Genomic DNA, 23610 nt, shown 5'->3' with positions numbered 1-23610 from the left:
CGTGAGATAGTATCCAAAGGCTACGCGGAATGGTGTGCCCAAAAGGAGGAACTGGAACAAGTTGAGCGGCTTAGCCAAGAGTTTTGACGTTTGGATGGTGAAGTGCCTACGGAGATGAAGAGGCCTGTGAGGACTAAGAGTGCGACGTTGACTGAGAAGCGTGCGTTGCAGGCCAAGATACGAGAGCGTCGACTATCAATTGGGGAGGATGTTACAGTAGGAAGGGTGAACCGCGTGAGTACGGTTGAGGTCGTCCTCCTTGCTCGAGCGAGAGGTACGGGAGCGGCCACTTCAAGGTGATGGGCCCTGGGAGCAATCGCGACCTGGAGTGACTGGACATGAAGGCTACACTGAGAGTTTGTTTTGAGGTGGGGGCCCTCTTCTCGAAGGAACCCAAGGCCCTCCTCAGCTGTGATATCAAGGCCAAGGGCCTGAAGCTGAGCGGGACGACAAGGACGGGTGAGAAGAGTACTGCGTAGGAGTGCAGTACGATGGTAAGATGCCCAAGGTCGGTAGGGGTGTCAAGACTATGTCGAAGGGGGTCGTGTCAGGATCCGGTTGGAACAGGGTGTTCCCGGAAGGTACTGGAGAGGCGGATGCTGGTAAACTGCAAATGTCGGTAAGGATGGTAAGGTTAGTGAGAAGAGGTCAGTCGTGATTTTGCCCGGTACTTAACAAGTTGAGTCTTTGTATAAAGATTTTGACCTGTTAACCTCCCCCCCCCCGCGCTTACGGTTATTTTCGCCCCCTGTCCACGACCCCACATGTTGTATATACAGCATGTTAAAAATAGGCTAAACTTGAATTTTGTATTGATCTCCGTAAGTACGAATACGTTTTCTGCACTGCGGGAAGATCACACGCTCGGTGATACATTGATTGCGAGCTTCTTCGCAGCGCTATGTATCCACACGTTGTCTAAGACACCTACGCTGCGCCAACAAACCTGAAGAAGACGTATATCCAACATATTAGAAGTGTCCCTTTTACAGGGCTCGAACATGCCATGTACGAAGTGCAATGGCTATGCGTACAGTCATCAATGATTGCAACACATTTATATTGAATCAGGTTAGGTATTCATCGACAAGCCCACTCTTACTCGCTATCGTCCTCTCCAGCACATCCCTCCCCACCACTTCTCTCTTCAGCGCCGCCATCAGTGTCGCAACCAGCGCCCCCCTCCATAGTACCCCTCCTCCGCGCCGCCGCCTTCTTCCCTATCACTAGCGGCGTGTCGGCGCTTCTTTGCCGGGCTGTGCATCTGGATTCCACGATCAACACGAGGGTGAGGCCGCTCCTCTCCGTTCTTCCACATGACATGCCAGATTTGGTGGCATGTCATGGTGTTGCCTGGGTAGTGGCCCGGCCGGACTCGGTCACAGAGGTAGACACTGTGCATGAAGAAGCACAATTAGTCAAAGTACGATTGCATAAGCCACTGTCACACTTACTACTTGTTGCCGTCGCTGCATGCCTCGCAATAGAACCGTGTTGCACTGCGCTGGCCGACCTTCTGCTTGCGATTCGAGCAAACCTTGCACTGGTGCTGTGTCCTCTTCCGAGCACCTTCCCGGATCTGTGCCCACTCTGGAAACTCGGTCAATACGTGAGCAGCCGATATCGAGGCCACATTTTGGTCGGAAGGAGCTGGTGAAAATGTCTGCATGATAATAAACGAGTCAGATACGATACAACATCTACCACATGATCGCCGGCAAACATTTAGTATATACCTCATCAATGAAGTCAGCCGTAGTGACCTGCAAAAGCTGCGTCTGTAACTCTGCTAAAAACTCGGCATGATGAGCACCTTCACCAACCATTTTCCGAGCCTCAAGGAAAATGATATAGGCATTCACGAGTGCCATGTCGACTAGGCCTAAGAAGACCGTCTTGTAGTACTTTCGAAAGCGCACCGAGAGTTGCAGCGAATAGCGCTGTAGCCTTAGCTGGCCGTGGATATCAACCCCGCCCATCCAGCGATGATAGTCGCGCATCGCTGATGGGCAGGGTATGATTTCCTTTCTGCCGCCACGTAGATGCCGCCCTTCGATAATACAACAACAACAGCATAAGTTACCAAGCCGTCATCACTAAGACACGACCCAAAAGTAACTTACCGCAGGTTTCAATAGATGTACTGCTGCCAGTCGAGAGAAGGTAGACAGGAAGGCGGTACCAAAGCATTATCTGTAGAAGATCGTAGCCCTTTGCGACGGCGATCGTGCTGGTCCCGCGGGAATATGAGTTGGACGAGCTGCTGCTTTGAACACTAGGGCTGGCGAAAACCCTTTCTTGTTTGGCCGTATAGTGCCAACCGTGTATACATTCCGAGCCAGGAGCTGCAAAGCTAGCTGGATCGACGTATAGAAGCGATCCGTCACCACAGCGTGGTAGACATCTTCTTCTGGTGCAGGAAGAACTTCATGCAGATTACGGATAACCGCTGCAGGGCTAGAGCTCGGGTCTGCTGAAAATCGGGTCGTTGATTGGCCTCCGAGCTCGTCTGAGTGCTGGTTAGTTCCACAAAGTACTTCCAGCCTTTGATGCAGCACAATACAACATTCCAAACAATACACAGGTAGACAAATACAACATGTGAGACTTAGCAAAAAAAAATACTCCACGATGGAGGCCGTCGAACTACGTACCGTAGACAATACGCTGTGTCAGCACAGCATGTCATAAACAGTTTTGTGCCCCATTTGTGGGGCTTGTCCTTTATAAATTGCCTGGTCACGTTGTGACGACTTCTTGATGGAATCATGACCTCGTCGAACGACACAACGGGAGGAACGTTGTATCCCCTTGCAAACGTCTGCTGTAGCGTGTCCACTACGGAGCGGACTTTCCAGGGCGCGGTCCGTTTCAGCTCACGGGTCCATGTTGTCGGTAAAATGCGGGTTTTGCATGATGTGTTCAAAGCGCGACTTCCCCACGAAGTCGCCAAATGTGCCTTTTGGGACAGCGCCTACCCGGGTCGTTCCCCAGTGATCCGCAAAACGGCGCTTGTGTGGGACCAACATCCTCGCGATAAGCCCGATGCAATGCACAATGTCCTCTGGCTTTATGTCCTTGGGTTTCTTAGTCTCCCGCAACATCACAGCTTTCCTAGTCAAATCTGCATCATCAGCCACTCGCTTCGCATGTATTCTGTCGACCCGTCCGTTGAGATGCTGATGATAGTATCGATTACTCTCAGTAGCAATTTGGCGCCAAAGTTGACGAGGCATGAAGAAGAAGAAGAGTTGCAACGGGGACTCAGCTACTTCAATCGCTGCCTCCGTTGTTCCATTGTCACCACTGTATAGACTCGGGTATGGTTCTGCTCGTTCAGGATGCGATGCGGTATCTAAACATCATACAGCATATACCACATTAGTTTCATGTTGTATATACATCATCTCACAAACCTTACCAAACTCCCAGCCGTCCACTCGCATCTTCTTCAGAGCATCATCATCCTGCGCGAGCGCTTGCATCTCGTCTTTTGTCAGCGAGTTCCAATTGTTTGTGGCTGTGTTCCAGTCACGTCGGAGCTTGCCGATTGCTGCCTGCAGTCGTCGCTTCTCCAGATCTATTTGGGCTTTCCTCTTGTCACGATTGAGGAGCGCTGCACCATCCAAACTACCATCACTATTACTTATAAGGATTTTATCTGCATCTTCGCTTAGCAGGTTGTTGTCAGCATCTGATCCTCTCTGGGCATCGTCCGTGTGCTTTGCAGACAAGTCCTGCTCCTCAATATACCAGTCATCCGAATCTTCACCTTCGCCATCCAAGTCCGAGTTGAGAGCTCCATTATCATAATCTTCAACGGATGCATTCATAGCTGGAACGGAAGACGTGAGTGGCTCAGTCGTATTCATACTCAAAACCCTGTCCCAAAGTAGTTCACATCACGCGTCAATATACATCTTCTATGCGTTCACACATGCAGTATATACATCATCGCAGAAGTTACCTGGCCGTTTGATGTCTGGTTGAAGGTAGTGCTGTGGCTTCGACTGGTATTGGTGGTGATCTGAAACAACAAACATCAGATACAACATGAATACAATTAGTGAATGTAGTATATTCAGCATGTCGAGAATCACGTACTTTGATGCAGACAGCATACTCTCGCCGTCTGCATCTGAATCATCAACTGGTTCAGCAAGGTGCGGACTGGTGGGTTTCTTCTGCTTCTTCGCTGCGGGAGACTTTGCCGATTCCTTCCTCCTTGCAGCTTCTAGTGCTTTCAGTGCTGCTTGGCGCGCTTCGACCCCGCTGCGTTCTTCGTCGACCACGTGCGCACGTTCCCTTGCTTTCTCGGCATCACGTCGTGCAGATATAGACTCCACACGGGCTACAGCTTTCATTTCTTTGAACGCGTTCCTTTCCTTCGCCAAAGCTTCGCGCTGGGCCTTGGTCATCTTCTTCTTCCCCTTTCCAGATTTTTTCTTCGCTTTGGCCTAAAATTGCGAGCCGCGCTGCCCGCAGCTTCTTTGCCGCTGCAATGTACGACGCCGTCTTTCCAACAGGTGGTCGGCTCGGAAGCGCCGGAATGGATCGCCCACGAGTCATAGCCGTCGTCGTCTGCCTTACCTTCGTCGTTGGCGCGGCCACCGTAGTCGTCTGCGTTGCCCCCGCAGCCTCGTTCCCGAAGTCAGCATCCGTCTCCCTCTCTCCGTTCAGGTATGCTGTGTGTTGGGCAGTCAAGCGCACCCGATCCTACGAGCTTTTGCCTTCCAGGCGGGGGAGGAAGGCTTCTGACTCGCGACGCGTTTTGCGTCGGCCAACCATCTCTGGTCCACGTTGCTTTTTCTCGAATGTGTGAATTCAGTGGCTGTCGGCGGGTTACACGAGGCGAAGGTCAGCAACCTTTGTGACAAATCTGAGGATTTTTGTGTGCGTGTTCTTAGCATTTTTTCAGACTAGCCCTGTGCATTTCAGTGTCTTTAGCATGTAGTATATACTACATGTGATAAAACAGGACATGGCGCACCTTTTGGTCACATGCCGTCAAATACAACCTATAGGTACGGAGGGGGTTAAACTACTATTTTTACCGACTACTAAAGCCGTGCGCTGAGCCGTCTGATAACACTTCGCTGCAGTCCTGCCCCAAATCGGCACGACTCGCGACAACTCAGAGTAAAGCTATGCACTGCATACCCGCGATCCATGAGACGAGATCCGCTCCTTGCTCTGTCGAGAAGACAGGCTTGGGGCCCCGGCGCTCTTCCTTGATGGTGCTCGTAATCTGCAGCTCCTTGGACTTCTTAAAGAGCGTACGGAGGGGACGGACGATGTCCCCCTCGTATGCCCTGTCTAAGGCCTCTTCGAGGTCCTCTTTGTGGTAACAACCACGGCACATCAGCATAGTGGTGACTTGGTCACCAAGTGTAGCAATAAAACCTAGGCCGTGTTCGACTTGCTCCTAAATAGCTATTTCAGCGAGGTTTTATTCTGGTTCTTGAGGTTTTAAGGTTTTGTACCTAAGTTTTAGAAAAACCCCAAATGCTTCGAAATGCTTGGTTTCCAAATTGGTGGTACACTTGTTTTTCACAAAGTAGTTGAGCTGCTAAAATTAGGCAGACTAAACGAAACAGCTAATTTTAGCGAAATCACGTTTTTCAAGTCGAACGCGGCCCAATTTTTTTAAAAGTCCCCTAGTTTATCGGCAGAGATTACGTACACCGTTTTTTTAAGACTGTGTACCTGGTGCACCGCTCCGAACCGCCTTACACAGTTTGAGTTCATAACCGGGTCAAGGGACTGGAGAGTCAACGTTGGAGCGCCATCTGATTATCAGTATTTCATGCATAAGCAAGTCGATTTTGGACGAAGTCGGTGCGTCTTCGTGTAGAGTAGAAACACCTTGCAGGAGTGAATGTCGGTGTCAAGCGAAATTTAAGAACTAAGCGCGTTTTCCCTCAAGTCTTAATGCTGTTTGTCCCCAAGTTGAAAAGGTGATCGCCCCGTGCCAGTTTGCTGACCTATTCTATTATGAAGGCGACTAAATTTTTAAAAGAAACAGCAGTTATTATCTTGTTAAGATATCGGTAGCGATAGAACTGCATTGCAGGACTAATTTTTCCTTCGAGATCACTTGGCGCGTAGTCATATCCGATAATACACAGCTAAAAAACATTAGAACGAAGACACCGCAGCTGTAGCTGTCCAGTTGCGTGAGCCACTCGCATCGCGTGAATCGAAATCGCTTTGGAGACTCGCCGCGAACCTTGACATCTGTTAGACCGTGTCTTTCCAGAATGTGTACACACGTAGGTCTTGTTGTAGAACTGTACTTCTTCTGGCAGAATGGTGCCTGGGGTTTTGCTTTTGCTGATTCTTTGGTTTTTTGTGCGGACGGGTGTATTTGTTCGAACAGAAAATATATATCACACCACATAGATGCCGAATCAGCATCAATAGACAAGATAACAATGATAAGCATCGTAATAATGTGATACAGTCTCAGCCTGTGCCACAACGTGAGATTGGCACACAAACTTGGTATGTTCGGCGACCGTAGTTACGTAAGTACACCTCCAGTGTCTTCCAGTCATCGAACATCTTCACGTCAATCTTCGAAACGTGAGCCAAATCATCCGGAGCGACGATACCACCATCTCCAGAGCCACGATTCGAATCGGTAGCGTTGTTTCCGCTGGTAGTGTCCGATTCAGACTCGCTTGAGGACTCAAGAGCTGTCATTGGTGCTGATAGCATCGGATCCAGAGATGTCCGAAGACATTACATGGCTGTGTGAGCGAGAGCGACTCTTCCTATGGTCACTTTTGCGACGTTTAGGCAGCTTACCCCCACTTCGGCTCTACGACGCGAAATATGCGTGCTCGGTCGTTTCTTCTTGCGCGCCGGGGCTCGCTGGCGTAGCGATGATCTAGAAGTTTCGGCAGCACTGTCGCTATCGCAACTACTGGAAGCCTCACTTCCAGAGGCTTCATTGCTCTGTTTGGGCGCGCGGGTGCGTCTGCGCGGCATTCCGATGGCTAAAAACCCAGCCGCGTGCTCGCTGTGTGGACTGAATTTGAAATGGACGGAGGGAGGGGTGCGCCGGTCAGAGTGATGGTCATGGAATGGCTCAATCCATCTGGTAGGTCTGTCAACGTTGGACTCCTACTCACAACTCAACGAAACGCTGAGGGATCAGTTGAGCTGGTTTTCAACTCAACCGAACTCACGATAAAACCCTCTTTAAACAGATAACAGTTTTAATGTTCGTTCACTTGCTCGACGAGTCTCCATGTCACCAAATGCTTCACCGCTGGCGAGTCGCCGCCGCATACAACCATGTCAACGTGGGCGCGCTCGGACACAATACAATCCAAATCTCGCTGCGCTTCGCTGACTCAGCGCCGCCGCCACTGCTCGTTCAAGCTCGCATGAACACTGATGCTGAAACTGGCCAGCATGCAAAACACCTTCTTGTACGAAGCGACGCCCGTTGGAGAGATGGCATTCGTCATCTTCTTCAGCTGCAACCAACTGAAGTTCAGCGTACCCTTGATGCACTTCACTGCGCAGAATCCAGGTCCGTCTTCACTACTGATATGAGAGTTACCAGCACCACGATCAAGAACAACATTCCACCGCGGCGAGCATCACTGAAAACGGTAGAGGTGGATGGAGGAAGTTCAATTCGTGTCACAGACCTATAGAATTGTTCGAGATGAAGAAGTGCTGGTTTGGGCTGCTTTCCGAGGGGTTGATGTGAGCTGTATGGTAGTTTGAGCGGTCGATCTGTCTGAGGAGCCTCGTATCAGGGAGAATTGATCAAGTTACTGTGTGGCACGATCACAATTTGTGATTCACAAGTATCAACACAAGCTGGAGGTCAGCTAACCCGCGTAAATCGGTAGGTTTTAAAATGCAGGTGTTCCAATGGTTTAAGAAAGTATTCGTAGCTACCTTAAGACGAACTTGGCTTACTTTCTTTGGGGATACTCGTATCTTTTTCCGCTGGTTTCCACTCGGGGCATACAAAATTGTCGTGAAAAAGAATTCAAATCCATCGCCCTCCACAGCAACCAGCGGCCGCATGCTCGTAGCAAGCCAAAGAGCTAAGTATTGATTTGCTCGACTTTGCTGCTCTGGTGTCACTGGAACAACCTTCCGCTTCTCACCAGGGGCCCCTCTGATGAGACCGATCGCTAATGTCATCGTCGCTCGTTTCACTATAGTGATGCGTTTTCACACGTTTTAAGATACTTTCGATGATACTTCCGTAGATGCTCTTTCACACGGCTTCTGCCAATACGGAAATCAACAAGCGAGCTGCATATTGTGCAGTACGCCGCCTTAGCCTGCGCGTTGACCAGTTCCGCCTTGTCCAGCCCTTCAAAGTCACTATGCGGCACTAACCGGACGAATTTGTACCAGTGAGGATTGTGAGCGCCCTTAATTTCGAACAGGACTGGTGGTCTCGGGCACTGATCGGAAGGAGGCTCAGCGTGGTCGTCGTTATCTAGAGCATGGTCATCGGGGTTGGAGTGCTGAGCTAGACCTTCGGCGACTTGTTGAGAGCAATGGCCGAGCTCACTTTGCCAAGTGAGCTGACGCTCACACTCGCTGGCTCCGTGGCCGTCGGCCGCCGACCAACTGAAGGTGAAGAGGTCCATAAGCGCACGGAACCTCGTCGACGTGGACCATATTAAACGTGTAACTGACGGATTTGTATAGAAGAATGTAGTATACTTGCCCAAAATAACTGGATCAAATCCACCGAGTCGTCTTAAACCTTTGCCCGACAACTATCCTAAACTATTTCCCGCTTCCTTACCGAGTAACCTGTCTGTCCGTCCGTCTGTCAACAAGTCCGTCCGTTTCCTTTCTTGCTGCTTTTTCATGCCTTTTCGCATGGCTACAATTGGCCTGTCGAATGCATTTACGTCCCATCTTATCGACCGTGCCTATCTTTCTGACTTGACTTAAGTATGCCTAAATTACAATTATGACCAAAAAGCGGACACAATTACCTCGCGCCCTGATTGGGCAATACCTGCCGACCTGCGACACTGACTGGATCTGTTGCACGATCAGACCGTCTCTCGCCGGTTGCTGTGCCCGATTTGCAATAGATACGACAGGTTTTGCGTACCTAAATGTAAATATTTAATCGTCAACACTTATCGCTTTGGTGTTTGCATCCAATCAGTCCGTTTCGTTCTCGGCAGAAATGTTTACCTTACGTCCAATCGCGAGACTTTTTTTTCTAAGAGCTCTGCGATGTTATTTTCCACACACTTTATCAAAGTAGAGACGTTTTTATTATCATTATTATTACATTTCTAATTAAAGAAGGCCTTACGACATTTGCGTTAGGCGGTCTTTTTAGTCACTTTTGTTGCATGCTAAGTATGCATTTGTTTGTAAATATCAAAATAGTACTATTAAAGAGATAGCAAAATACTAAATAATAAAGCAGTTTACTATTTTGTTTAATAATAATATCAGCCTTATATTACCGTGCTATTGGCTAATATTTTGACGCACGTAATTGGTTAAACCAATATAATTTGCTAGCTTACTCACAGTTTATCGACCCACGTGCAAGGCCAATATTGACCTGCTTCTGCTGAATCGACAGCGTATCCGAACGTCCCAAAAGCGGTTGAGTTCTGGGAGGAAAAGTCCTCACCACCTGATTTGGCCGAGGTGCGTCGCCAGGAAAATCTGTCAAATGTCAAGAAGGCGATGGGTCCTGAATGGTACCCCAAGAAGAAAAAGAGGCGCCGCCGCCCTCGCAAGCTGACCGCCCGAAACGCCAAGTACATCGAGCAAAAGAAGCAGCAGAAGAGCAAGTAATTGGTAGATATACCCCATTTTCCTACCTATTTTTGTATTTAGTATACCGGACTACAGTGCGAGGTTTGGAGCCGCACATACGGTAAGCTGCCTATGGCGCAGTCAGTAGTGTTGGCACACCTACAGAGCATAGCACGTTTCATTTACTAATTAGCGCATGATATCTATTGTGTACCCTTGCGTCCCTATCTGCATACGCGTGACCGTAGATAAAAAGTACATTTGGCACACGCAAACACATGCTAGCTGTACCGTCAACGCTCACAGCGTATAATTCACTAATGTGCGCTCACGAATGTAAACTACAGTATTTGGTGAGCACTATGCGTGACGAACAAGTTGCTGCCTACATAGACACAACCACGTCTGCGGTAGTGATTACCAGACAGGTGGCCGTCGCAAGTCGATGTGGCTAAACGCAGCGCTGTACTTTAGTGCCCTGCCCATAATGGTCGAGATAAGATCTCGGTTGAGTCGCGGATTTTCACACGGTGCTAAGGTATTCCCGCCGCGCGCGTAAATATGGCGCTGTCTACTACCTACAAACGCGCGGTCAGCTTGCCTGTATCACCGCGGTTGTGACCTATGCCCGTGTTAGCGACGCGCTTGGCCATACAGACTGATCCATCCGAAGCGTAGGCACAGTAAGCTAGCAACACGATGCAAAAGTACCGAGAACAGCAGTGACCCAATGCATGGGTGTTGGATATCAAGGTGGTTATCAAGGCCACGCGACACACACCCATTAAATAGATTGCCGGCTATGCACGGACACATCAAATTGCACGCCGAGCTGATAAGCTGGCAGTGAAAGTACGTCACCTAATTTACATGAACTACTATTCGATTCACGTCTAAACACCACTACGATATGATAATATACCTACAGTTATGTGGCTTCGTATGTTCGTAATACATATGGGAACTAGTAAATGCCACTCGGAAAGGATCTACGCCACTCTGTCGGTCAGTATCTATGCACATACGTCAGTAAGTGCGTCAGCTATGCAAGTATGATCAATGCATGCGAAAGATAGTGAAAATACCCTTCAGTAATATCATTAAGAGCTCAGCGGAACGGTTTCAAGGCATACTATTGGTGTGTGTGGTGACCATCGACAGAAACTACCTGTCCTAAAAGATACTTCGTGCGAGGTGATGACCAAACCTTGCTCTATGGTGTCGACTGCCTCACGGCGATGACATGCGGATGGTAATATGTTTGAGTAGGCGTATTTACTCCAGCTACACTGGGATTCCTCACATATCTATGCCAATTTGGGATCGTCATTGATACTGATCCGTCTTCTGCACAGCATATATTACATTTGCAACCACGCGCGCCTCCGATTTGTGACATTTTGGGAGCTATGCGCTCAAATGAGATTATAGACAAAACCTCCCGGGTAAGATGGTGTTCAACTTGCAGATCACGTTAAACCCTGGTCATGTCTACCATAATATGTGAGCACTCAGGATATTGTTGTTTTGAATCAGAACATAAGTAGAGCACGGAATATACATTATATGTAGATTTGCTTTGAGTAAACAAGCAAAGCCCACCGCAGTGCAGCGGAGGTGGGCCGCCCTCTCTACACCAACCAGCCGTGCCCTAGCGTCCGCGGAGCGGGCGCCCAGAGCGCAAGTCCTAAACTATCAATGCTAGCACGGTGTCCGTCCGTCCGTCACACGAAACGCTCAGATTTTTTAGCCTTCCCATTGGCTGCCGAGCGGAGCGAAGGCGGCTTTGATTGGTTAAAACTGAATCATGTAGCTTACCTCAGTAAATTCATGTGGTTCACAGAGCACATATGGAGATTTGCACAAGACTATCCAAGATCCGAAGGCGGCATCGTTTTTATATTACGATGTATTTACTATTCTAATAATGCGTGTTGCTTTTAATATTTGAGTGTTAAACAGACAGAGCTACTTATTCTCAAAAGAAATAGCAACTTCCTATTATAAGCTGCAAGGTGCTTTAGCGTACACGTAGGAATGCGTGTTTCGAGGATTATACGCAATACTCTGTACTTAATAGTTTCTGCAAGTTACAATGACTTTAATAATTTTGTTGTAGAAACATTAATAAATTATCTGAGAGTGAGGTAACTGACTGAGCAACAGAAGCTGGCCGCTGCTAATAAACGCTGTCACTTGATCCATAACGATAGTAGTTTTAGATCGAATAAAATGAACTCATATGTGTTACTGCTGTAAACCATTGTTTTCTAATAGTTGTTAAGACAGCAAAAAACAATCGATACTACTTAACTGGCGGACGTGTCGTCGACAGGGGCTTAGAATACGATATTAAATGGAGCGGCAAGACAACAACAAAACACGAGAGGTGGGAATTATAGCTGGTTAAGTAGACCCCATATAGAAACGTTAATAAACTTGGAGCCTAAATGACGTCCAATAATCCTGGAATCATCGTTACATATCAAAAAGAAAACACTACCGTCAACAGCAACAGCAGCAACGTCTTGCGACACAATATTCAAATGTTTCAATCATAACTGGCACAGATTCGAGTGCTAATTTTGATTCAGCACAAAATGAGCGCTACATACATTACACATAGTACAATTTGAATTTTTTTTTAGCTTTCATTGAGTTTGATATGAGAAGTGATCAATATTTAGTTACTTACAAACTGAAATAGGCGGTTTAAGTGGGTAAGTAGTGCAAGCTGGACAATTCATTACTACTGGGTGAGCTAAGTTTCATAGTGGCTCAGGAACGGCCCGTGATATCGAGCACGACGCTAAACTAAACGTATTGTGTAGCGTTTGTATAAATGCTATTTGAAGTGCTGGTGGTTTTGGGTGGAAGATGAAGATACAGTGATAGCCAGCAATAAAAAAAGAGATCGGATCAAGAATCTCGATTCAAGATCATTAGAAAAATTATTTTTTAAAATCAGGTAAGCATGATGCTGACCCAAATAAATAAAATTAATAAATCGATTTAGGTACGCATGGGTTCAGCGGTTTTTTAAATAGTAATCCCGCCAAAGCGTAGCGGAGGCGGGAAGGCCAAAGCAAGTACAGTACTGCACCCCGTTTTTGCGGGGGTGGACCATATAGGATTTCCAAATAAATCAGACTCTCGCATACAAGCAATAGTTCATTTGGATTCAGGATCTATCACATCCGGAAGTTTATCAAAGGGTCCAAGGGCGCGAAAACGAGGTGCAGTACTGTATTAGACCTCACAGGTATTTCATTTGAATGGTGGGCAAACCTGTTATAGTTTGTCCACCATCTAAATGAAATACCTGTGAGGTCTAATACGAAACTTTAAGAAATTTAATTTATTAAAAATTAAAGCAGCAGGCAATTGACATTTTCCCACCAATTACAGTCCAGCAATATTCACTTGACTTCGGTATGGCGACTCATTCCCCCCCCTCATTTCCACGCTTTTGACACCATGTTTGCTGGAAGCCGCGGTGACCGCGCCAAGCGAGATAAGGCACCGGGAGTCGTGCGTAGTCATTCATAGTGGTGGATCTGTATCGCTGCATGCTAAGTTCCCTCTCGCTTCCTTGTTCCGTTGTAGGTGGCAGCAGGACCACACGCTCAAAGCAATGGTTGCGTCGTATGCGGCTTAGACCAGAACGGAGACAGCATTCTGCTCTGTGACGGCTGCGACGGCGAGTACCACATGTTCTGCCTTGTGCCACCCCTCACTGAGATCCCGGCTGGAGACTTTTACTGCAAGAAGTGCACGGACGCTAATCTGGCCAAGCAGCGCAAGGCGGAAGGTGCCGCCACCGCCACCGCTCCATCCACAGCCGCTCCCGATGGACGACCGGTGGTTCCTCCTTCAGCTTCGGTCGCCCGTGCTGCTTCCCCAGCTCCTGCGTCTGCTACTGCTTCTGCGTCAGCCAAACCGACCATCCTTATGAAGGAGTCTAAGTATAGGGGTGTGTCTAAAGTGTCGATGAAGGGCGTCAAGAAGCCGTTCGTGGCCAAACTATGGCAGGGCTCTAAGTACCTGCAACTGGGAACCTTCGGCAGCGAGATTGAGGCTGCTCATGCCTACGACAAGGCCGCGCTCATGCACTACGGCAAGAGTGCACAACTTAACTTTCCGCACTTGCACGAAAGCTTCATCCGCCCTGAAGTAGCCTTCAGTGTGCGGCCACAAAACTCTAGCTCTGCTGCGGCAGCGACTGCGCTGTCCGCTCCTGCTCACGCGTCGTCTGTGGATATTTACTCGTCTTCTGGACGCGGGCGAGGCAGAGGTCGTGGACGAGGCCGAGGCCGCGGACGGAGCAAGCGGTCACAGGAATTTCCTGATGCGCATGGAACGCCTGCACATCTAGAGGCCAAGCGTCGCAAGATAGATTACGCTGAATTGTCGATAGGTCCGTCTAAGCAACAGGCACCTAACTTGCTGTCTAAAAAGTATCTGGGCGTCCAGGTACACCGCGTATACGCCCATGCACAGATTCACGTGAACGGTAAGGCTGTCAATTTGGGCACGTTTTCCACTTCCAAGGATGCGGCTATGGCGTATGACATGGCGGCATTGAAATACTTTGGAGGAACGATCGGTTCTACTGACGCTCGTCCCGAAGAAATCGTCCTCAATTTCCCAGAGAAACGTAACGAATATCTGAAACAGCTGATGGAGGAGGAGAAGCAAAAGATGGTGCGACAGGTTGGAGGGTCGAGCTATGCCAGTCGCAGCGCTCAGAACGCCAAGTACAACTTGTCAATTATGAAGCTCAACTCCTGGATGTCAAAGCTTCAGCGATCAGTAAAGATGGTTGAAGCCTCTCAAAGAGTGGAGTGGGGTTTTCACCACGAGTCCATGAAGAGCGAGGAGAAACGGGAGGAAAAACAAAAAGAAAAAGAAGTTATTAGCGTGCCTCCATTGGTGAAGACCGAAATCTTCGGCTCTGGACCTAAGATCAAAAGAGAATTTACAACACGGGATCGAAAGCTGAGGCAGAGCAAAAACGAAATTCAAGAAGCGATTGCACTGATGATCGAGGAGCTAAAGATCTTCGCGACCGACGCGCCTGTAGACCCGCTTTTCCAGCCACCGCCTCGCTGTGCACCTATTCTCGATTTATTGTCCACTTCTCGACACTTGAAGTTGATCAGTGCGATTAACGATCTTGCCCATCTGAAAGTCAACGTTGACGGAAGCGATTCAACCATTGTAGATGACGGACGCTTTGAAAGTAAACTGCAAGCTGTTGTGGACAATCGTGCCCGCCTCCAGATGTCAAGTGGTAACGAAAAGCAGAAATTGGCAAATTATATGCGTGAGTTGAAGGCTGCGACGTCGCTTCGTCCTACAACTGTTCCTGGTGGCACTAACAGTTCTGCGACCACGACAGCAATGAGAACTCAAGCGAAGGAGCAACCTGACACTCTGAAAAAAGCAAAATACGTGAAGCGGAAAGTGCCGATATCGATCCCACCGAAGCCTGTGGTTATAGATCTTTTGTCGGATGAGGAATCGCAGGAACAAGAGAACAAAAAAATGAAACAAGAGCCTGCTGCCACTACAGCCGAGGCATCTTTGGTCGATGTGAGTATGGGAGTCGCTTTACTAGAGCAAAAGCAACCCGAAGAGTTTGTGGGCGAAGCGATTAAGAAGGAAAAAAAAACTACTGGTACGGCAATTGAAGATGGTAACGGTGAACCGTCTACTATATCGGTGGTAGAGAAGAGCACGGACTTGGCAGAAAGTGGCGATAAGCGTGTTGTCGCATCTTCAGTCTCGCAAATTATGACTAGTGATAAAGAGCTCGCGGAGACAGATACGATAGTGGCAGCTGACTCCGAAACGGAGAAAGAGAAGGAATCGACGGAGGATACCCTTGAATTGAACAAAGGTGAGGAGGACAAGATCGAACCTGGAGCTTCTGACCACAAGGCTGCGGGAGATGCAGATACAGAAAAGACGGAGTCACACAGACGTGGTGATGAAGCAAAGGATACTAGCTCTACATCTTCTAAAAGCACCACGAGTAGTGTCGAAGACGTATCTGATGCTGCAAAGAAGGATGATGACGTCAGTATGGGAGATTCTGGTGATGCGTCTTTGTTTATAACAGTTGCTGTTCCCAAGGACGACTTTGAGTGGCAGTTCTGCTTGGCTATTCAAGTGCCCACAGCGAAGGAGAGTCCCATGACAAGTGACGGCGTGTGGCGATTACTCCCGCTATCTAGCGGGATCCAATTGGGCGAATTCATCGAAGACGTCTTCCTAACCGAAAAGGAGGTTTCAAAAATGGAAATCTCAGAGGAAGAGGTATGCTCCTCTTCTGCTGCTACCGACGGAACAACACCATTGATGGAGCATTTGCGCCAGCTGCATGTCGAAGAAAGCCATGTGCGTCAGCGAATTCAGCGGGAAACAAACCACCAGCACGCACTACAGGGTATTATAAAGATCGAGCAAGACCGATTGAATCAGATATCGGTGGTATACCGTGAAGTCATGATCAATCTTGATTCGAAAACCTCACTGGCACTCAAGAATCATGCGCGCGTGAGTCAGGATGCACAGTTGGTGAAGTTGATGGAGCACTCGTTTAACCCAATTTTGGGTGACCTCCTAGACAAATGTGAAGTAGCACTACTGAACTGTTTTCGGAAACTCTCTCTTCGATTTGTGGATTTTTCCCAAGAGTTTGAGTACTACCGCAGTGCGCTGCTCAATTTGACTCAATCTTCATGGAACGATATCGCCACCGAGGTGGAACACGGCAGTTCAGTTGGTACATCGGATCTGGTTATGGACGACAACAGCGTAACCATTAAGCGTGAAAATATAGCGAAGGTAACAGGGGAGGGAGGGAACAGAATCCCGACAGTTTCGTCCGGTGATAAAGTGGAGCTTGACGGTAGTGGAGCTGTCACACTCGAGGAAATGGATGAGCTTGACGATTTAGGTGACAGCTCTGGGCTAAGGGAAGCCTATATCAGCTTTTACATGAGCGAAATGGAAGCTCTGTGGAAAGAGCGAAGCTCGTCGCTCGAAATGGTGCAGGCGATTCAGCGGTCACTGCTGCATACCTCACTTCAAGTGGATGAGGAGCAGAAGCCATTTGAGCTAAAGTCTTCTGGTGATGCTGAGAGGAAGGTAGAAGACCACGAGGATGACCAAAAAATGGTCGAGTTTACGGAAACGGAAGAACAATCCGAAGAAAAGTCAGCAGAGTCCGAGGTGCTACTGGAGGGGACGACATTGACTGGAGGTGTCACAACTGGAAAGGAAGCGGGTGTGATCGATGAAAAGGCCGATGCGGAAACGCCTGATGCTGCGTTATCGAAATTCGAGAGCACCCAGGTCAGCAGTGAGCTCATTGTGAAAAGTGAGCCGAAGAAGGTGGCATCAGGACAATTCCGGCGTGAGCAGGAGTTACGTGAAGCAGTTGATTCCAGTTTGGCTCAATGGCAGCGTATCCAGTGGCCGGAGGAGCTCAACTCGACGTTCCTCACTCCAATAACAACTTCGATCTTGTCAAGTACGTCTTCAGCTGTCAAAAGTGAGCTAAATAAGTCGCATACTTTATCTGGAACAGATGAAGCGGGTGTAGAGCACGATTCGCCATACAGCGTCATGGACGAGTTGAAACGTGTAATGATCGACTTGACACAGGACGAAGTGGTTTCTGTCTTGCCCCCGATTGAGCCTTCGACGTTGGTGACGTATCACCCTGTGTTCATCAACCACCATACGCCGAAGGACCACCCCGAATGCCCCGAGCGTATGGATGTGAGTGCTGTGTGCTTTTTATTTTATTTTATGTGCTTTACCAATTCTGCATTTCTTTATTTCGTAGCGGGTCGTAAACATACTGAACACACTGGTAAAAAAACACCAAGAAACACTCAAGCTGGAGCGTCTCTCGATGTCACCAGAAGAGCTGTGCCCACCGGAAACAACGCTCTTGATGGTACATTCCCCGACTTACTTGCGACTGCTGAAGGAGCGATCAATCGAAGCTGGTTCGCAGTCTGCGTCGTCCCCCACCGCTTCATCGCCATCTTCTCGTGCTCTTGTGTTCGAGTCTGACTCTGGCATTCGTGACGAAACACCTAGGCGTGGTGGCCAAAGTAAAAATGGTCGCCCTCCGCTTGTTGGTGCCTTCGGCGCTGCTAGTCTCGAGCAGAGTGGTGTGGAGCTAGACACGTTCGTGAGCAGCAAATCTTGGGATGTTGCTCGTGCTGCTGCGGGAACGGTGTGCCTTGCAGTCGATCGGGTTGTGCGAAAGGAGTATCACAACGCGGTCTGTTTAGTCCGCCCGCCAGGACACCATGTTGGGCGTCATGGTCGGACGCAGAACGCTCCGTCGTCGGGTTTTTGCTTGCTGAATAATGTGGTTATCGGCGCGACACACGCGCGGTTGTACCCGTGGATTCGCAAGGTTGCAGTGCTCGATTGGGACATCCACCACGGAAACGGCACGGAGGAGCTGCTGATGGACGACCCCGATGCGTTCTTTGCGTCTATTCATCTGTACTCGTCTGGAAAATACTTTCCGGGAACGGGAAAGTCCTGCGAGACAGGCAATCGTGTCAATGTGGCGCTTGAGAACACGGGCGCTGGTAGCGGTTCGCAGGCATTCAGATCTGCGCTTGAGTTGAAGGTATTGCCGGCTATGCGAGCGTTCCAGCCAGATATTATTTTCATCTCAGCAGGCTTTGACGGCCACCGCGACGACATCATCGGTGGTATAGCGGCTGTAAACAACCCTAACGTGCCTGCCGGATACATAGAAGAGGACTATGCATGGGCCACGTTGGAGGTCCTTAAACTGGCAGCTGAGGTGTGTGACGGTCGTGTAGTCTCGGTGTTGGAGGGTGGCTATGACGTGCGCCGTGAGACGAATTCGCTGGCCAAGTCCGTAGCGGCCCATGTGGCGGCAATCTCGGCGTACGAGGCAGCGCGACGATTGTCGGATGACAACAGCACTGCCGACGTGGAGATGAAAGAAGAGATGACCGACAATGCTGTCACCTCCGCTGGCCCCGCCCCATTATCGGCTCCTGGTAGAACTGTCATCAAGACGGAGCATTCGGTTAAGAAGACACCCGTTGGTTTGCTAGAGAAACTACTATCGACGGACATTGACGATGGCAATGTGATAATCATCGATGATGAGGAGGAGACCGGCGAAACGTCCTACAATGTCCACGATGGCGATGATGTCGAGGGTACAGGTGATAAGGAAGAGGATGTCGATGTCGAAATGGATGAGAGCGAAGAGCCACAGAGCGTGGACGAAAGTTGAAGCGGAAAGCTCGTTCTGATTGGCCATAAGTTTTTTTTTTTTGTGCCTAATCATTTTCTTGCTTTTTTCCAAGTTTCGAAATTAGTTTGCATAAGCGCTCCCTTCTAACACGACAATGAGCGACCCTTTCTACCTGGCCGATATTCTTCTGGGGCGCGTCGGCGTGTTGCGCTCCACGGCTGAGAGCATCATCCTGGAGCTATGTGAGGCACACGCCAAGATGGAGCCCGGACAGGCCTCCGACGACGCGCTGCGTCTAGCTATCAAGAACAAACTGGAGCGCGTGCAAACCAATCTCAAACTGCTGCGCAAGCTCGTGCCCGAGTTCGGTGAGCATACTCCCCATGCTATTTTTCTTGCTGAGTGTCATAAAAGCTGACGTTTTTCATTCTCTGCAGATGGGAAGACGAAGCCCATTGAGGGCGTGAGCCAGACTCACCGCAACCTCATGCTCGAGTACCACTGGAAAAGCCAGGTTCAGGACATGGGCGCTAAGGCTCAGGCCGTGTATTTGGAGCAGTTGAGCGGCGCCTTCCCTCGCCTCGAGATGCTGGGTGACGTACGCTGCCCTCCCACCCCCAGCAGCCTCTTCGTGCCTAAGTCGCACAAGCGCAGCAGGGTGTTCGACCCCTTCGGAGAGAAGCAGCCAGCCACACTCAACGAGATGATGGACTACATGATGGCCAAGAACCGTAAACTCAAGTTTTTCAAGCACGCTGAGACTACACGGGGCGGCCGTCGAGTTATCAAATCAATCAAATGTGAGATAAACAAGGAAGTAACAGTGCATCTGAGCTTCTGCCCGCCCATTCCTGAGAGCGGACCCAACGGCGAGGCTGGAGTGGCTGCTAGCCCCATGACACCGTCTACACCAACTTCCCCAGCCTTCGCCGGTGGCCGCCTGCGTAGCACTCGCAATAAGCACAAGAAACAGCAACAGCAGCTTGTGAAGAAGAAAAAAGGTGATATGCTCACGAAGGCCAAGCTCGCTGCCGAGGAGGCCACAAAGATGGAGATGGAGGAACTTAAGCAGCGCATTACTGAGGCGCGCGAGGCAATTAAAGAGCAGGAGCAGGCTCGAGCCGCTGGTCTGCAGGTGACCAAGTACACCCAGCGACTGTCCATCTTTCCTTACAATGAGGATGCCCCACTCGGCGCGTGGTCGGAATCATCGCACAATCTTTTCCGTCTTGTTACGCTGCACGGCCGTAAAGCACTGGACCATTTCCGTAAGCAGCGCCCGGAGACATGTTTCTACCATCTCTTCACGTGGCTTGGTTACTACGACAAGATTAACCAGACACCATGCTCGTTTTGCAAGAAGCTGCTTGCCAAGGAAAACGAGGAGTGGGCCTATGTACCTCCGTCCTTCCGCGACTACGCGAATGGACAAGCTTTCCACTCCAAGTGTCTTCCCATTGAATAATGGAGTCCGACAGGCTTGTCTGCAGTAGCAGCCACCACAGTTGCCTTGATGAGTCCAACACGAAAGGACCAACCAGTGAGTTATTACTTTTGTCTTAAGGCAGCTAGCTACTCAAGCCTGATAGGGAGTAAGCGGCCGAAAGCGGGATGCTTCTCTTCCCCTGATTTCTTCTGTAGATTGATCTTGCTCGCTACCAAATCTCGCGGAGTCACAGTAGTTGCAGAAAGTGGTGGCTGGTTGCTTGTGAGTTGGATCTTGTTGGCGATCCCCATTGCATCGTATGCTTCAATAACAAAAGCTGCATCACCAGAAAAAAATCATTCTGGTAAGCACAGACAACATCAGACAATCATGGTTCTACTACATGCCTGCACATGGAAACGAAGGCGTTGCATCGGTACTAGGCTTGCGCACTTCTTTCGGATTTATCAGCGCCGAGACCGTGTGACGCAGTGAGATCCGACTCCTACGCCCTACATTTTCGGTGATGAAAGCACTAGCAGCTTCCTGGATTTCCTTGGAGCGCTGCAGCGTAAATATCTGTCAGCGATAAGAGCCTTCTACTACACATCAACATGCCCACCTCATGCTTCAGTGTCAACACGAATATCTCCGTGGCTTCAGACGTCAAGAGTCGAGTGCTGTACGGACGGCACTGCACCTTGTTCAGCGTCTCCTCCACGATGAAGGTGCGCCCCAAACGGTCCACGTAGATCCAGCCACAATGATCGAAGCGCGGACGCAGTCGCAGACGAGTAGCCCACGTGTGTAGTGCCGCCAGAGGCTGCAGCGCCGTCAGTTTGCGCTGGAAAAAGATGAGATCACCCGTCTCGAGCGTTTCCATTATAGTTTCGTCCATGGAACCGGGGATGAACTCAAGCGCCTCGGCGCCGGGAGGCGCACGCACTTGATGGCGCATGCGCATGAGCGTCGCGTTGACACTCCAGGCCGTCAGACTGACCAGCGGCAGCAGCACGAGAGTTCTGGCTGCCATAATTGATGATGAACGAACGACGGCTTTTAGGCGTTAACTCGGGAACTTTTTTTTCATTTTTGCAGGCCGTGGGTATTGTTTCTAACGTCACATTATCATAAGTCCGGGTCCTGACATCCAATCCTATTTATTAAAGCAGAACGGGTCAAATAATCGGTTTATCAACCGGTGGGCTAGGTTCAACAAACTGATGACCAGGCAAAATTTTAGTACAGCAGGGTACATGTATAGGAAACACTCCAAGAGAATTGCAGACGACGATGGCGGAGGAGGCACGGATGTCAGTCGAGCTGAGGGAGTCTGCCCAGCGCACGTACGACAAGTCCATTCAAATGCGCTCTACAAAAACGCAGCGTGCATACACAAAACGCCAAAAGGAGTTTAGAGACTGGTGTGTCGCTAAACGAAACGCATTCAGTGATTTGACTTGATTCACTGTGACAGGAGAGAAGCTCCATCTCTTTCTTGAGGAGTGTGTCATCGGAAGTGAAGCGATGCAAAAATACTCAAAATCAAGACGACACGCAAAACAATAGGGTGCGCTACGGCTAACCCCTTGGACGCGGAGCCTTGCAATACTGTATGCTGTTCCGAACAGCATGTTCTGAACAGCATAAGAAACACTTGATTTCACTATGGCTCGAAATCCGCAAACCACCATCTTCGACACTTCCCGTATTTAAAAGGTTTTGATTGGTCCACGTTATGAAACCAACTAATTCTATTGGATAACATTTACAGCCAGATTGAAGTACCGAAGTACCGCGGGTAAGAGCCGGACTACACATTTTCAAAAAAAATCAAATTTCGGTTCCCCTTTCGTGGTCACCGCTCATTTTTCATTCCGAGCCCCATCCAGCAAGATGGAGTGCGTCGTGGATTTCAAAGTTGTGTGGCCGCTACTGCGCAAGGAAGGGTGGATATGGAAGCCAGCAAAATGGTTACAGATCCCGTAAGTGTTATGATTTTTCTCCGTTTATTCATATTAGCTTTGATTATATATTGCTGTAGTTCTAGCCACTTGAAGCCTGGCTGGGGGCGGCAATGTGGTGTAGCGGGATCAGCAAAATCTGCGAGATTGCCAGATCCAACTTACCAACTGCGCCCAGACACCGACTAACGGAGGGGGTCCCCCGATGATCCGTGTTCTGCTGAACTTTCCTCACCTTGTGTACCCGTCGGTAGGGCGGGATCTGCTCTCTCGGTAACTTCCGAAGAGTTCAAGTGGTGAAGCTTGAGTATCTTGGCGAGACGTGGGGATGGGGTGGAGCAGCAGTGGAAAATCTTCACTCTGCGTCCGTGGATGGTTCCGTATCCTAAGCGAATATTCGAGCTTATGGATCCGGGGCCTAGATCGTGGATCTAGCCGTAGGGTTGCCTTGCGGGTGTGTTCCCTTGCCTTTGTGTTGTCCTTTAAGTCGTACTTGCCGCCTCCTGTGACGGGATCTTGAGAGTTGAGAGCCCCTAGGGTGTAACCGACCAAGTAGTAAATTCGGTTAACCTGTCGGATCTGCACAAGTAAAGGAAAAGCTCACTAGGTTGTAGGATCTGGCCAATGTATTATCCAGTTATCACTACCAACACTAGATTCGCAATTCCCAACCTTCTCGGAGCTCGTACGGCCAATGTAGTTCCGGTTCTTGAGGGCAGGAAGGCACTTGCGTGTCACTGTGCAAATTGGAGTCTGTATTGATATTTAAGCCTATACCTGCCTGGGTTTCTACCTTCTATGTCTTTCATCTGCTAAATCCCTTACCAGGCTCGGCTGCATGTCCCTTCTTCCCTTGACCCATCATCCCAGCTGTGTTATCTTCAGATCCACCGGATATATGACGTAATCATCATGGTCACCCTATTATGGGTACACTCATCCGGATCCAGGTCGCTTGGATCCACCTCACTGTAATGGTACACTCGCCGTGGATCCGAGCTCTCCAATCATCCAACATCATCTCGCAACCGTCTGTGATCTCCGTTGTCCCACGAAAGTTCGAGATCCACTGTATCCCTCATCCCTATACCCTGGATCCAGGTCCCTCCAGGCGGGATCCTCCCTCCTTGGATACGAACTCAGAAGTATGGGATCCGGGGTACCTCGCGGTG

General features: G+C 49.4%; 3 protein-coding genes across 3 annotated transcripts; 2 read left to right on the top strand and 1 right to left on the bottom strand.

Annotated features, from left to right (window-relative positions):
• Positions 1-13254: 13254 nt before the first annotated feature.
• Positions 13255-18068, top strand: PITG_23160 (histone deacetylase, putative; the record flags this gene model as incomplete). Its single annotated transcript, XM_002996982.1, has 2 exons — positions 13255-13308; positions 13384-18068. The coding sequence occupies 2 exons, from the start codon at positions 13255-13257 to the stop codon at positions 17866-17868; spliced, it is 4539 nt and encodes a 1512-aa protein (XP_002997028.1).
• Positions 18069-19202: 1134 nt separating this feature from the next.
• Positions 19203-20592, top strand: PITG_19411 (uncharacterized protein; the record flags this gene model as incomplete). The annotated part of the gene is made up of 2 exons (XM_002996981.1): positions 19203-19416; positions 19486-20592. The coding sequence occupies 2 exons, from the start codon at positions 19203-19205 to the stop codon at positions 20511-20513; spliced, it is 1242 nt and encodes a 413-aa protein (XP_002997027.1).
• A 281-nt stretch (positions 20593-20873) lies between these two features.
• Positions 20874-21557, bottom strand: PITG_19410 (uncharacterized protein; the record flags this gene model as incomplete). The annotated part of the gene is made up of 2 exons (XM_002996980.1): positions 20874-21038; positions 21097-21557. The coding sequence occupies 2 exons, from the start codon at positions 21505-21507 to the stop codon at positions 20874-20876; spliced, it is 576 nt and encodes a 191-aa protein (XP_002997026.1).
• Positions 21558-23610: the final 2053 nt, after the last annotated feature.

Source organism: Phytophthora infestans, genomic scaffold (assembly GCF_000142945.1).
Source record: "Phytophthora infestans T30-4 supercont1.93 genomic scaffold, whole genome shotgun sequence".
Classification (NCBI taxonomy): domain Eukaryota; phylum Oomycota; class Peronosporomycetes; order Peronosporales; family Peronosporaceae; genus Phytophthora; species Phytophthora infestans.
Note: the sequence above shows the minus strand (reverse complement) of the source record. Positions and strands in the feature narration are given on the sequence as shown.